The following is a 15,753-nucleotide window of genomic DNA, read 5'->3' as shown; positions in this document are numbered from 1 at the left end:
TCTGGAAACCGGTGATACAAAGCGTAGCCTGCCTAGGAAAGAGTTGGCGTTTGCGAGATGCTGCTACTGGTGCCGCCGCTGCTGTTCTTGCGGCGGGAGTCCATACATCTACCCAGTGGGCTGTCACAGTCATATAGTCCTGACCCTGCCCTGCTCCACTTGTCCACATGTCCGTGGTTAAGTGGACATTGGGTACAGCTGCATTTTTTAGGACACTGGTGACTCTTTTTCTGAGGTCTGTGTACATTTTCGGTATCGCCTGCCTAGAGAAATGGAACCTAGATGGTATTTGGTACCGGGGACACAGTACCTCCAACAAGTCTCTAGTTGGCTCTGCAGTAATGATGGATACCGGAACCACGTTTCTCACCACCCAGGATGCCAAGGCCTCAGTTATCCGCTTTGCAGCAGGATGACTGCTGTGATATTTCATCTTCCTCGCAAAGGACTGTTGGACAGTCAATTGCTTGGTGGAAGTAGTAAAAGTGGTCTTACGATTTCCCCTCTGGGATGACCATCGACTCCCAGCAGCAACAACAGCAGCGCCAGCAGCAGTAGGCGTTACACGCAAGGATGCATCAGAGGAATCCCAGGCAGGAGAGGAATCGTCAGAATTGCCAGTGACATGGCCTGCAGGACTATTGGCATTCCTGGGGAAGGAGGAAATTGACACTGAGGGAGTTGGTGGGGTGGTTTGCGTGAGCTTGGTTACAAGAGGAAGGGATTTACTGGTCAGTGGACTGCTTCTGCTGTCGCCCAAAGTTTTTGAACTTGTCACTGACTTATTATGAATGCGCTGCAGGTGACGTATAAGGGAGGATGTTCCGAGGTGGTTAACGTCCTTACCCCTACTTATTACAGCTTGACAAAGGCAACACACGGCTTGACAAATGTTGTCCGCATTTCTGTTGAAATACTTCCACACCGAAGAGCTGATTTTTTTGGTATTTTCACCAGGCATGTCAACGGCCATATTCCTCCCACGGACAACAGGTGTCTCCCCGGGTGCCTGACTTAAACAAACCACCTCACCATCAGAATCCTTCTTGTCAATTTCCTCCCCAGCGCCAGCAACACCCATATCCTCCTCATCCTGGTGTACTTCAACACTGACATCTTCAATCTGACTATCAGGAACTGGACTGCGGGTGCTCCTTCCAGCACTTGCAGGGGGCGTGCAAATGGTGGAAGGCGCATGCTCTTCACGTCCAGTGTTGGGAAGGTCAGGCATCGCAACCGACACAATTGGACTCTCCTTGTGGATTTGGGATTTCGAAGAACGCACAGTTCTTTGCGGTGCTTTTGCCAGCTTGAGTCTTTTCATTTTTCTAGCGAGAGGCTGAGTGCTTCCATCCTCATGTGAAGCTGAACCACTAGCCATGAACATAGGCCAGGGCCTCAGCCGTTCCTTGCCACTCCGTGTGGTAAATGGCATATTGGCAAGTTTACGCTTCTCCTCCGACAATTTTATTTTAGATTTTGGAGTCCTTTTTTTACTGATATTTGGTGTTTTGGATTTTACATGCTCTGTACTATGACATTGGGCATCGGCCTTGGCAGACGATGTTGCTGGCATTTCATCGTCTCGGCCATGACTAGTGGCAGCAGCTTCAGCACGAGGTGGAAGTGGATCTTGATCTTTCCCTAATTTTGGAACCTCAACATTTTTGTTCTCCATATTTTAATAGGCACAACTAAAAGGCACCTCAGGTAAACAATGGAGATGGATGGATACTAGTATACTTATGGATGGACGAGCGACTGCCGACACAGAGGTAGCTACAGCCGTGGACTACCGTACTGTGTCTGCTGCTAATATAGACTGGATGATAATGAGATGAAATCAATATATATTATATTACACTAATACTGCAGCCGGACAGGTAGATATATTTATTATGTAATGACTGATGACGGACCTGCTGGACACTGTCAGCTCAGCAGCACCGCAGACTGCTACAGTAAGCTACTATAGTAGTATGTATAAAGAAGAAAGAAAAAAAAAAAAACAACGGGTAGGTGGTATACAATTATGGATGGACGAGCGACTGCCGACACAGAGGTAGCTACAGCCGTGGACTACCGTACTGTGTCTGCTGCTAATATAGACTGGATGATAATGAGATGAAATCAATATATATTATATCACACTAGTACTGCAGCCGGACAGGTAGATATATTTATTATGTAATGACTGATGACGGACCTGCTGGACACAGTCAGCTCAGCAGCACCGCAGACTGCTACAGTAAGCTACTATAGTAGTATGTATAAAGAAGAAAGAAAAAAAAAACCACGGGTTGGTGGTATACAATTATGGATGGACGAGCGACTGTCGACACAGAGGTAGCTACAGCCGTGGACTACCGTACTGTGTCTGCTGCTAATATAGACTGGATGATAATGAGATGAAATCAATATATATATATATAATATCACTAGTACTGCAGCCGGACAGGTATATATATTTATTATGTAATGACTGATGACGGACCTGCTGGACACTGTCAGCTCAGCAGCACCGCAGACTGCTACAGTAAGCTACTATAGTAGTATGTATAAAGAAGAAAGAAAAAAAAAACACGGGTAGGTGGTATACAATTATGGATGGACGAGCGACTGTCGACACAGAGGTAGCTACAGCCGTGGACTACCGTACTGTGTCTGCTGCTAATATAGACTGGATGATAATGAGATGAAATCAATATATATATATATAATATCACTAGTACTGCAGCCGGACAGGTATATATATTTATTATGTAATGACTGATGACGGACCTGCTGGACACTGTCAGCTCAGCAGCACCGCAGACTGCTACAGTAAGCTACTATAGTAGTATGTATAAAGAAGAAAGAAAAAAAAAAACCACGGGTAGGTGGTATACAATTATGGATGGACGAGCGACTGCCGACACAGAGGTAGCTACAGCCGTGGACTACCGTACTGTGTCTGCTGCTAATATAGACTGGATGATAATGAGATGAAATCAATATATATATAATATCACTAGTACTGCAGCCGGACAGGTAGATATATTTATTATGTAATGACTGATGACGGACCTGCTGGACACTGTCAGCTCAGCAGCACCGCAGACTGCTACAGTAAGCTACTATAGTAGTATGTATAAAGAAGAAAAAAAAAAAACCACGGGTAGGTGGTATACAATTATGGATGGACGAGCGACTGCCGACACAGAGGTAGCTACAGCCGTGGACTACCGTACTGTGTCTGCTGCTAATATAGATTGGATGATAATGAGATGAAATCAATATATATATATATATATATATATATAATATCACTAGTACTGCAGCCGGACAGGTATATATATTTATTATGTAATGACTGATGACGGACCTGCTGGACACTGTCAGCTCAGCAGCACCGCAGACTGCTACAGTAAGCTACTATAGTAGTATGTATAAAGAAGAAAAAAAAAAAAAACACGGGTAGGTGGTATACAATTATGGATGGACGAGCGACTGCCGACACAGAGGTAGCTACAGCCGTGGACTACCGTACTGTGTCTGCTGCTAATATAGACTGGATGATAATGAGATGAAATCAATATATATATATATATATATATATATATATAATATCACTAGTACTGCAGCCGGACAGGTATATATATTTATTATGTAATGACTGATGACGGACCTGCTGGACACAGTCAGCTGAGCAGCACCGCAGACTGCTACAGTAAGCTACTATAGTAGTATGTATAAAGAAGAAAGAAAAAAAAAAACCACGGGTAGGTGGTATACAATATTATATATATATTATATACAATTATATATATATATATATATATATATATATTAAACTGGTGGTGACTGGTGGTCAGGTCACTGGTCACACTATCAGCAACTTGCAAGTAGTACTCCTAAGCAGACAATCACAATATATATTATACTGGTGGTCAGTGTGGTCACAATGGCAGTGTGGCACTCTGGCAGCAAAAGTGTGCACTGTACGTTATATGTACTCCTGAGTCCTGCTCTCAGACTCTAACTGCTCCCCACTGTCAGTGTCTCCCCCACAAGTCAGATAATATACAGTCACACTATCACTTCAGCAAGTAACTAGTACTCCTCCTAATGCTCCCCAAAATTACTACTGTGTCTCTCTCTACTGTCTCACTCTCTTCTCTATAAACGGAGAGGACGCCAGCCACGTCCTCTCCCTATGAATCTCAATGCACGTGTGAAAATGGCGGCGACGCGCGGCTCCTTATATAGAATCCGAGTCTCGCGATAGAATCCGAGCCTCGCGAGAATCCGACAGCGGGATGATGACGTTCGGGCGCGCTCGGGTTAACCGAGCAAGGCGGGAAGATCCGAGTCCCTCGGACCCGTGTAAAAAAACATGAAGTTCGGGCGGGTTCGGATTCCGAGGAACCGAACCCGCTCATCCCTACTATAAAGGCAACAAAATTAATAAGATAATTCATTTTGACCCGACAACTACAAAGTGGAATAGATAGAGTATCAGGTGTGGATGTTCTTTAAAGAGTATGTGGTGAAACGCTTCAGTTAGGTAATGCTACTCAGTTGGAATCAGGTCTTACCACAAGGCTTTCTTTAGTGCCCGCTGTTGGTAGAAAGGGGGATGGTTTTCCTGCAGTTTTCACACACACTTGCAGCAAGCTTGATCTTGTTCAAGTAGGAATAACAGTATGCACAAGTAATTACAGGTAGCACAAATCAGCAAAGGGGTAACAGACATTATGCAGCCTAGAGCATCAGAGGCAATGAGGTAGATACAGTAGACTAGATATATGGCAAATGTAACTATTTTGCTAAATATAAAACAACCATCAAGTGTTTTGGTTCGGAATTCGGATTTAAAATCCGAATCTTGGATTTTGGATTTCTTGAAAATGGATAAAAACAACTAAAATGATGTCATTTTTGCAATCCAAAACCTGACATTTAGATTAAAAATCCAAATTTTGAACCATGGGAAGGGCCGAACTGGTACTCAGTTTGGATCTCTTAAGGTTTTCCGGATTACACTCGGTACGGTTAGGATTTCTAAAGAACCAAACTGCACATCTCTAATTACAACATAGTTTCTTGAACAAACTTCCATGTTTTACATCTTATAAGATGATATTACTCTACATAAATAAACTACAAGTGCCATCTTCTGGGCAGATGCAGCAGTGCATCTAACTTTTCCCGTGGATACTGTAGTCTCGTTCTTCCACATCCCTGCATTATAAAGTATGTTGTTATAAATTAGGGTATCCATGTGTGGTAGTTTTCTTAAATGAATACTCTTTTTTTCGATTACAAATTCTCAGTTTACAGTATTTTTTTCTGGATATACAGAAATGATTAAGACAAGTGGTAATAGGTTCCCGTTTTTACCTTATTTGTGGCCTAAAAGAAAGATGTGGGTGACAACTTTTGGTCACTTGAATGTAAAGAAGCCCTGTTTAACAGGTAATAGCCTGCCATTTTTATGCCAGAAACAGTGCAGCTACCTCCACTACGTGCACCTGGCTAAATACCTCCCAGTCTTAATTTAATTGTAGGACTGCAGAATAGTTTCCTTAAATTGGAACTGCCCCATCAAAATTGGGACATTTGGTAGGTGAATTCATAAAGCTATGTTAGTGAGGTCGGAACTGATTGTGACAGGGACAGTGTCTTTTTGTGAGAAATGGGATGGAGGAAAAACCAGAGGCTGAATATAATACAGTGGAAGGATGAGTACACTACAGGGTTTATTTTGTCCTGATATTTCATGTGTGAATGTTGGGAAGTGAGAAAACATAGTAATTCTGTGCTACAGTAACTAAACTAAGTTCATCTATCCAACTAATTGATGATAATTATTATTTATTTATTTTTCTTTAAACCAGACAGAAGTTCCTTTGCCTCCGGATTTGTGTTACCAATATGCAGATCACTGGGAAATTGACCGAAACTCTCTGAAGTTTTTGAAGAAGTTGGGACAGGGTCAGTTTGGTGAAGTTTGGGAAGGACTGTGGAACAATACTATATCAGTGGCTATTAAAACTTTAAAAACAGGTATGTAGCTGTAAAATGTGGAATTAAATGCTATCGTTTTTAATGTAAAATAGTAACATAGTTGATGAGGTTGAAAAAGACAAAATGTCCATCGAGTTCAACCTATAATGCAAACGCTAATCTGACTAACATAGTTTACTAAATGACCCGGATGAAGTTATGTTTATTAGACTAATAGCAACCATAATTCATGCTTTATCTAATATAAACTATCTTTAAATGCTGTGCCACTGGATATTACTTTCAGTTAGGAATTTATCTAATCCATGTTTAAACTTATTGACTGAGTCCACCATTACTACCTTCTCTGGCAGAGAATTCCAAAACCTTACTGCCCTTACTGTGAAGAACCCATTCCTTCATATGGTATTAAATTTCCTTTCCCCTAGTCTGAGAGGGTGTCCGCGTGTCCTGAGCTCTTTTAATAAACAAATCACCTGAAAGGTCCTTGTATTGTCCTTTTATATATTTGTAAATATTGATAATGTCCCTTCTTAACCGCCTCTTTTCGAGTGTAAACATATCTAGTCTAGTAAGCCTTTCCTCATAGTCCAGTGCCTCTAGACCCTATATCAATTTGGTGGCTCGCCTCCTGGAATGGTGGTGGTGCTGCTAATTTTGTATCAGATTTACTCTAGAGTTAAATGTTGATTGATTCTTCCCTACCTGTTTTTTCCGGACAAAAGAATAATAAGAATTCTAAAATAAATTCTTCAGGTCAGTAAAAGTAATTTAATAATATCAGAATGAGGTCATACAGCATGTTTACATTCTTTATAGCTTGGATTGGAAAATGATAAAGAAAATATATTTATTGCACCTCTTGCGTGTGAGAGCAATGAGACAATAATAGGCCAGACCCACTTACCTGGCAGGCAGGCATAGGTCCCCACAGGCTGTATTCTGCCTACTCCTGAGATAGCTAGACCGATAGATAGATAGATAGAGAGATAGATAGATAGATAGATAGATAGATAGACAGATAAAAAGCTTCTCCTACTCATCTCTTTCCTGCCTCATTCCATCCTCCCCCTATACTCCCCCTCCTTCCGGTTTTCCCTTTCCCACTGCATCTCTCTGTTGCCCACCCTCCTCCCAACTGTAGTTCTTGGTGTCCTCCACCTAAGGTCTTTCTCCTTCCTATCCCCTCCTCAGGTACAAATGTATGGGCTTAGTTACTGAAGCCAGTAGCTCGATGCATCTCTACTGTCAAATCAGCTATTGCTTTATATTATCTATCCAGTTGGACAGGCAAGCAGTAAACTGGAACGTTAAAGGACGGCTTTGGTAAACCACCGACTTCATATGCAGTAACAGTAATGTTTTATTTCCGCACAACCAGATGACTTGATAAAATGGCTTTGCTTTCTTTCTTATTATGTTATTGAGTTTTCTGTTTGATTTTATTTTTGTTGTGAAAGACTACTGAGACATTAAAGGCTCTTGTTCCTCTAACACATTTGACTTCCTCCAGTTACACATTTCTACAGCTGAACTGATATCCTTTGATGACTTGGAAGATTTGTGACACTCTTCTTTCAGATTACAGAAACAGAAAGTCATTTTTAGCTATTCCCACATGGTTGCTGTGTATATAAGAACAATCCTTAATAGCATGAGCTCTGTGTTTTTTTCTTTTCAGGATCAATGAATCCACAGGACTTTTTAAGGGAGGCACAACTTATGAAGAAACTCAGACATCCAAAACTTATCCAGCTATATGCAGTGTGCAGTCTGGAAGAACCAGTATATATTATTACAGAGCTTATGAGACATGGAAGCCTGCATTCATATCTACAAAGTAAGCAGCAATAACATATTTATTGTATTTAAGAATGTAGTAACCCTTCTTTCCATTGAAAATGCTGAAAAAGGGGTTATTACTGCTTTTCCAATATGTATGAAGGTTTAGCCTACAAACAGTGGAGTAAAAGAAGATTTTTTTCAGACGAGCTTTCCTTATTTTCAAATATCCATGCCGCTACAGCAAACTATGGTGGAGAAACATAGGCCCTCATTCCGAGTTGATCGCTAGCTGCCGTTGTTCACAGCGCAGCGATCAGGCTAAAAATTGGCATTTCTGCGCATGCGTACGGGCCGCAGTGCGCACGCGCGACGTACTTTCACAAAAAACTATGCAGTTTTACACAAAGGCGAGCGACTCTTTTCCGTCGCTCTGTTGATCGGTGAGTGATTGACAGGAATGGGGCATTTCTGGGAGGTAACAGACCGTTTTCCGGGAGTGTGCTAAATAACGCAGGCGTGTCAGGTAAAAACGCAGGTATGCCTGGGGAAACAGGGGAGTGGCTGGCCGAACGCAGGGCGTGTTTGTGACATCAAAACAAGAACTAAACAGACTGAAGTGATCGCAAGGAAGGAGTAGGTCTGCAGCTACTCTGAAACTGCTTGAAAAAAAATTAACCCCGGTCTGCGATCCTTTCGGTCGCTATTCTGCTAAGCTAAGATACACTCCCAGAGGGTGGCGGCTTAGCGTTTGCACTGCTGCTAAAAGCAGTTAGCGAGCGATCAACTCGGAATGAAGGCCCAAGTGTGTTCTGAGGATGGAGAATGTGTTATTTAATAGTATGAAAATGCTAATTATCCCATCTACCACTGCTGTCAATTGTAAAAAAAACAAAAAAACAAAACAAAACACCACCACACTTCACACTTAGCAAGAATAAATAAAAAAGGGTAACTTACTTATGGTGATGTCGCTCCCGCCCCCAAATCTTCTAAATAGCTTCAAAGCTTTTTCATAAGCATATTAAGAAAAATCATTAACAGTAATATAATACTGTACAGAGAACATGTAAGGCAGTACTTCACTATATTGGATTTATTATTTGATATGGTCCCTGTATCACTGCCTGACTGAAATCAGTAAGGTGAGCTACATGTAAACAGGAATATCTCAAAAGGGATATTTAAAAATAAGTAATTTCATTGTAACAAAGGGCCTGCTTCAGAGGTGACAACCAGGGCCGTCTTTTCGTATGGGCTCAATGGGCTCTTGCCCAAGGGCCCCAGGAGTATAAGGGCCCTCAGCGGATAGCTGAGGGTCCCCTCTTTCCTGGGGTACCAGATTTTTGAAAATCGGCCTTGGGGAACCGGAGATATCCGACTTGAAAGCAGTGGTCCCCATCCAAGCCTGTTAATTGCTCTTCCCAGCCTGATATCTCGGGTTCTGTCTGACTTAGAATATTTCTGAAGATATAAACCAAAAGCTGTGACTCTTCCCTTTTGGTGGACACTGGCAGCTTGTCTCTACTATGCCCAGAACCAGAGATATCAGCCTTCAAGCAGCTGGTCCCTGCTTCAGATCCACACTCCTGGTATGCAGTTTTATATTTTCGTTGGTGAATTGCTCTGGCTCCTGAACTCTGATCCCAAAGTACCCAGAACCTTCTGAAAGGTGGGACTCTCTAGTTTTTTATCCCATTCAAAGCTAAGAAATATATTTTCAGGAACTTGTGATATCTGCAGTCAAGCAAGCTGCCCTCCCACTGGAAAATGATAAATATTAAGCCCACTCCATTATCCACCCCTCCCCTATGTATTAAACACCCCCTACCACCCTGGAAGTCATGTACAAGGGCTTCTTCATTCAGCCCAATGCCCCCTTCTACAGTTTAGTTCCATCTGTGCAGTAAAGGAGTAATTAGCAGAAATGACTGCTCCAGGTCCTACATGCTGAGCGGAAGATAGAACGCCCCCTACCGCCCGCGGGACATCAAAGCTGCCGCTGATAGCACCCCCACCCCTACTGCTGGAAGATGGGTAGGGGGCCCAGTGCATTGCTGTGCCCAGGGGCCTACACTGCTGTTAAGACGGCTCTGGTGACAACTGTATAGTCACACGCAGCGGAACTGTTATAATATGCTAATTACGCAGCTGATGTTATGTGCACAGAGATGCCACCAGCGGTGTCTCTAATCCGACACTTGAGTACAATGCTACACCATTGGACCTCTGTGCAAACAAAGGATGTCAGTCTGACCTAAGATGCTGGAGCCATTACAACTGCGTACAAATTTGCAGTTCCTGGCTGCAACATAGAATAAAACAGAAGGAAAGCTGTGCTCTAATTAAATTAGACAATAATACCTATTTTTCAGATAAATATAATTAAAAAAGACTATTTAATAAAAATCACAAATGTAGACATAGGACATCATATGACATGAATTCATGTACAATTTTGTAAAAGGTGTAAATTACCCTAGATAATGAGTCAGGACGCGTATGAATGATGTGATAAAAGGAATCCGTTCCGAGAATGCCCTTTGTTTGGATAAAGTCCAATACAGAAAGAGTCCCTTGTATATATGGAGAGTCCAAACGGTATTACATTAGTTGGTGCACCGTTAGAGGGAATAGCAGATGTTAATTGTCCCGTTTTGTTGGTGGGTTCCACATGCAATACGGTGTCTGTAGTATACTGGGAGCCTCTCTGGGTCACTTCTGATGGGTTGGCAAGTAACAAGGGCTGGTTCGGATCCAATAAGTAACATCTGACGCGTTTCGTTGCATATAGCTTGCAGCTTTTTCAAGGTCTAATGCAATGTCTCTATTTAGGGTTTATATACCCTAGACAATATGGTGGCTTAATTAGCACCTGGGTGCTTAATTCAATCAATTAGATAAAATATACAAAAAAAACAATAAGAACATATACAGGAGACAAACCAATGTTCTTATTGTTTTTTGTATATTTTATTAGATCAGCACGGTTATTGCATGAGGAACCCACCAACAAAATGGGACAATTGACATCTGCTATTTCCTCTAACGGTGCACCAACTATTGTACTACCGATTGGACTCTCCATATATACAAGGGACTTTTGCTGTATTGGACTTTATCCAGAACAAAGGGCATTCTCGGAACGGATTACTTTTATTGCAAAAATTGTACATGAATTCATATCATATGTTGTTCTATGTATACATTTGTGATTTTTATTAAATTGTCTTTTTTAATTATATTTATCTGATAATTAGCTATTATTGTATAATTTAATTAGAGCGCAGCCTTCCTTCTGTTTTATTCTTTGTTATTGTGGGAGTGACTTCCCTCTAATTTTGGCTGCAACTTAGCAAAGGTTCCCATACACCCAGTGCCCGAATATACCTTGGTATACCTTTTCTTGCACCCTGGCTGTCACATGCCCACAAAACTATTGCGACACACTCACATTTGACTCGCTACCCACTTGTTACTTCCCATAAATGCTCACTGACTGTCAATCACTCTGCAAACAAATTCTCACCGTGACTGCTGTCACAAGACCATTTCGGCACATGTTAAGTGCAACTGAGATACATGCACAGTACAAGAAAAATTGCTCAACTGCGCATACATATACATTGCGTTTACTTAGTGCCCACCACTGTATTAGACCTTCGGGGAGCGCGCACACACGTAAATATAGTCTACTGTCGGACATTTCTGTTTGTATATCACTTACCTTACTGGGAAATAAAAGAATTGGTTCAATCATACAGTACATTTATATATATAGATATATATATATATATATATATATATATATATATATATATATGTATATATATATAGATATATATATATATATATAATGTAAACAAAAGTGATTGGACACTAACTGCAAATAGCTCAACAAGATTTTATTGACGTCAGTACTTTGTAGGTCCACCACGTGCAATGATTACTGCAGATACCCTTCTTGGCAAACTGTCCACAAGTTCTTGGACAACAGCAGGCAGTATGTTTTGCCATTCCGCCTTAAGTACAGTGTGCAGCTGTGAAGCCGAAGAAGGTCGAGTCAGTCTAGAATGCATAGATCACTCCAATTGGTCCCAGAGGTTCTCAGTGGGGTTAAGATCTGGACTCTGAGCTGGCCAATAAATTTGGTAACCATCAGGATTACCAAATTTATTGTATAACAGTCCAGTGTCTCCATGGAAACATGACATTGCACAGCCTACAATGATCCCCTTTTCAAACTCAGTTAGCTCCTTCTGGCAAGCCTTTTCATTAGCAACTATCAAATCAGTGCCCCTCCTCTCGTTTTATACCTTCACGAACATGTTTGTCTGCTTATTTTTTATCAATTAACAAAATGCAAAGTGAATGAACAGAAAAGGAATCTAAATCAAATCAATATTTGGTGTGACCACCCTTTGCCTTCAAAACAGCATCAATACTTCTAGGTACACTTACACAGTTTTTGAAGGAACTCGGCAGGGAGGTTGTTCCAAACATCTTGGAGAACTAACTAACCACAGATCTTCTTTGGATGTAGGCTTGCTCAAATCCTTCTGTCTCTTCATGTAATCCCAGACTCGATGATCTTGAGATCATGGTTCTGTGGGCAGAGCCGGCCCTACGCATATGCAAACTAGGCAAATGCCTAGTGCATTTGGAATGCCTAGGGGCACAAACAGCTTCTGTTGATTAAAATGATATGCAGCATGCCTATATTCTGTGTGTGACTGCGGCTCTATCTGCATACATAATGCATTACTAATGTGCAGCATATGTGTAAGAGGCATTATGTGTATCATTTTGTGTATAAGGACATTACTAATGTGATGTAACATATAGAAAGGGCACTGCTGTGTGGTCTAATGTGAATAAAGAGCAATATGGTGTGGTGTAATGGAAATAAGGGGCACTACTGTGAGGAATAACGTAGTACTACTGTGTGATGTAACATGAATAAGAGACACTATTGCATGATATAATGTGAATAAAGTTGCAGTACTGCATGACGTAATTTTAGCTGGGGTATTATTGTGTGGCCATGCCCCTTCCCAGCAAGAACACGCCCCATATTAGGCTGCACACCAAATGTGCACACTGTTCCTATTTAAAATATAGGGGGTAGAAGCACCAAAATGAGGACTGCTATGGGTGAGGAGACAAAATCCTCCCTAGGGCATCATATTGGTTAGGGCCGGCTCTGTCTGTGGGGGCCATATCATTACTTCCAGGACTCCTTGTTCTTCTTTAATTGTATTGCCTGTATGTTTGGGGTCGGTGTACCTGCTGCAGATGCCTCCCTGATGGTATTGCATGATGGATAAGTATCTGCCTGTATTTCTCAGCATTGAGAACACCAGTAATCCTGACCAAATCCCCAACTCCATTTGCTGAAATGCAACCCCAAACTTGGAAGGAACCTCCACCATGCTTCACTGTTGCCTGCAGGCACTCATTATTGTACCACTCTCCAGCCCTTCAGTGAACAAGCTGCCTTCTGTTGCAACCAAAAATTTCACATTTTGACTCATCAGTCCAAAGCACCTGCTGCCATTTTTCTGCACTCCAGTTCCTATGTTTTCATGCATAGTTGAGTCGCCTGGCCTTGTTGGCATTTTCCCTTCCTGAGAGTGAGAGGTGGACATTGCATATATAAAATAAAATATTATGTCCCTGGAAATAAGATCCCCAGTCACCCATAGATGGATAGGTGATAAACTGCCTGGGCATACTTCCAACTGTCCTGATGGTGGTGGGACAGTCCCAATTTGCATCTTTGGAAATGAGGGAATCTTACATGTAAGTGGGTAGGGTGTCACCCTACTGTGTACTTCAAGTAGATCAGCTTGGATTATGGATGAGATTGGCCTCTGTTTCCCTGATGTTGCAAGTCTAAATGTTGGGAGCTATGCCCCAGGGTTGAACCCCCCCCCATCTAACATTAATTGAACTTGATGTAATCAGTGTGCTTGAAGTGCGTTTCATTACATGCATAATTACAAAGACAATTCTGCAGTAGTTTATTTCTGTGTTTTAAGTTTTATTTGTTTTCAAAGAGTCTCTGTTAATCAAACTGTTGTGTTTGTTTTCTTTATAAAGTGTTTACTGTGTGTTCAGAAAGTAGATTCTAATAGGTTTCTCTCAATAGTGTAATGCAATGCGTGCAATGGCTTATTTGATCACTGACACATGGAAAGAACTGAGAGCTATTAAATTAAAAAGAGCATAACAATAAAGAATAATTGTTGCTGAGAAGCCCTATTAATTATATCACCATTACCAGAGTACTGCAGTTCAGCAAGTTCACAGTAACAGTAAAGTCTCTTTACCTTGAAAAATGTGGATGCATTTGGTCCTGTTTGAGATTGCATTGCTTGGCACTAGACAAGGATGTGAAATATTGCATTTTCGGGAAAGAAAAGTACGAGAAATGTAATGAATTACTTTGGCAATAACAGAACTCCAGATATTAGCAGAATACCAATTACTTTGAGCAGAAAGTAATGCATTATTCCCAATAATATAAAGACCTGATTGCTTGTCATGGATTACTTATCAGAGTTATAACACTTACGTCTGTTGTACTGAATTTGAAGTGATCTGTGCACAATATGAACTGATGCCCCAGGCACTTTATCTAAGCAAGCTATATTTATTGAACTACAGTGATAATGTGCATGTGGATCCTCAGTGGCCTATCTAGTTCCAACTTCTGTACCTAGAATATTTCATGTTATATGGAATTCTAGAGACCTCATAGTATTATTCAAAGTATTGTAACGTGCATGTTGTTAGTTTTTAATGTGTTTGATCTTAATGTAGGAAAGTCTATGATATAGATTTACTAAAATGTGCATTTCACCATTTGTCCGTCTTACTTAATTTTGATATAGCAAACAAATACCGAAAAACTATTCTCATATAGATGTGGCATTTGTTGAAATGTGTATCATTTTTTTACCACAATGATGTTTTAGGTAACCTAACAATATATCTAATATTAAAATGATGTTCCTATACTCAGGGTCGGACTGGCCCACAGGGGAACAGGGGAAACCACCGGTGGGCCCCACTGCCTGTGGGCCCACCCCTTCCTGAGGGATCCAGGTTCCAGATTACCCCTTCCTGAGGGATCCAGGTTCCAGATTGTGCACTTGAATTATATATTATACATATGTTACATTATACTGCACAGGACTATTGTTTATTTATTACCAGTTATTTATATAGCGCACACATATTCCGCAGCGCTGTACAGAGAATATTTGCCCATTCACATCAGTCCCTGCCCCAATGGAGCTTACAATATATATTCCCTATCACATGTACACACAGACACATTCACACTAGGGTTAATTTTTGTTGGAATCCAATTAACCTACCGGTATATTTTTTGGATTGTGGGAGTTAACCGGAGTACCCGGAGGAAACCCACGCAAGTACGGGGAGAATATACAAACTCAGCACAGTTAAGGCCATGGTGGGCATCGAACCCATGACCTCAGTGCTGTGAGACAGTAATGCTAACCATTACACCATCCGTACTGCCCTATATATAGTGTAATTCCTACAGTGCATTGCTGTTATTGATCTGGTACATTATCATGCATGTACTAGAGATGTGCACTTGAAATTTTTCGGGTTTTGTGTTTTGGTTTTGGGTTCGGTTCCGCGGCCGTGTTTTGGGTTCAACCGCGTTTTGGCAAAACCTCACCGAATTTTTTTTGTCGGATTCGGGTGTGTTTTGGATTCGGGTGTTTTTTTCAAAAAACACTAAAAAACAGCTTAAATCATAGAATTTGGGGGTCATTTTGATCCCAAAGTATTATTAACCTCAAAATCCATAATTTCCACTCATTTTCAGTCTATTCTGAATACCTCACACCTCACAATATTATTTTTAGTCCTAAAATTTGCACCGAGGTCGCTGGATGACTAAGCTAAGCGACCCTAGTGGCC

The 15,753-nt window shown here is 41.2% G+C and overlaps 1 protein-coding gene across 1 annotated transcript in view; it reads left to right on the top strand.

The window, feature by feature from the left end:
• Positions 1-15,753, top strand: part of FRK (fyn related Src family tyrosine kinase) — a 164,839-nt gene that overhangs the window by 107,696 nt on the left and 41,390 nt on the right. The window contains exons 4-5 of the mRNA XM_063917164.1: positions 5,880-6,048; positions 7,691-7,849. Coding sequence (XP_063773234.1) covers positions 5,880-6,048; positions 7,691-7,849 — 328 coding nt within the window. The remainder of the gene's footprint in view (positions 1-5,879; positions 6,049-7,690; positions 7,850-15,753) is intronic.

This window comes from Pseudophryne corroboree, chromosome 4, assembly GCF_028390025.1.
Source record: "Pseudophryne corroboree isolate aPseCor3 chromosome 4, aPseCor3.hap2, whole genome shotgun sequence".
Classification (NCBI taxonomy): Eukaryota; Metazoa; Chordata; class Amphibia; order Anura; family Myobatrachidae; genus Pseudophryne; species Pseudophryne corroboree.
The sequence above is the reverse complement of the archived record's forward strand: the minus strand, read 5'-3'. Positions and strand labels throughout refer to the sequence as shown.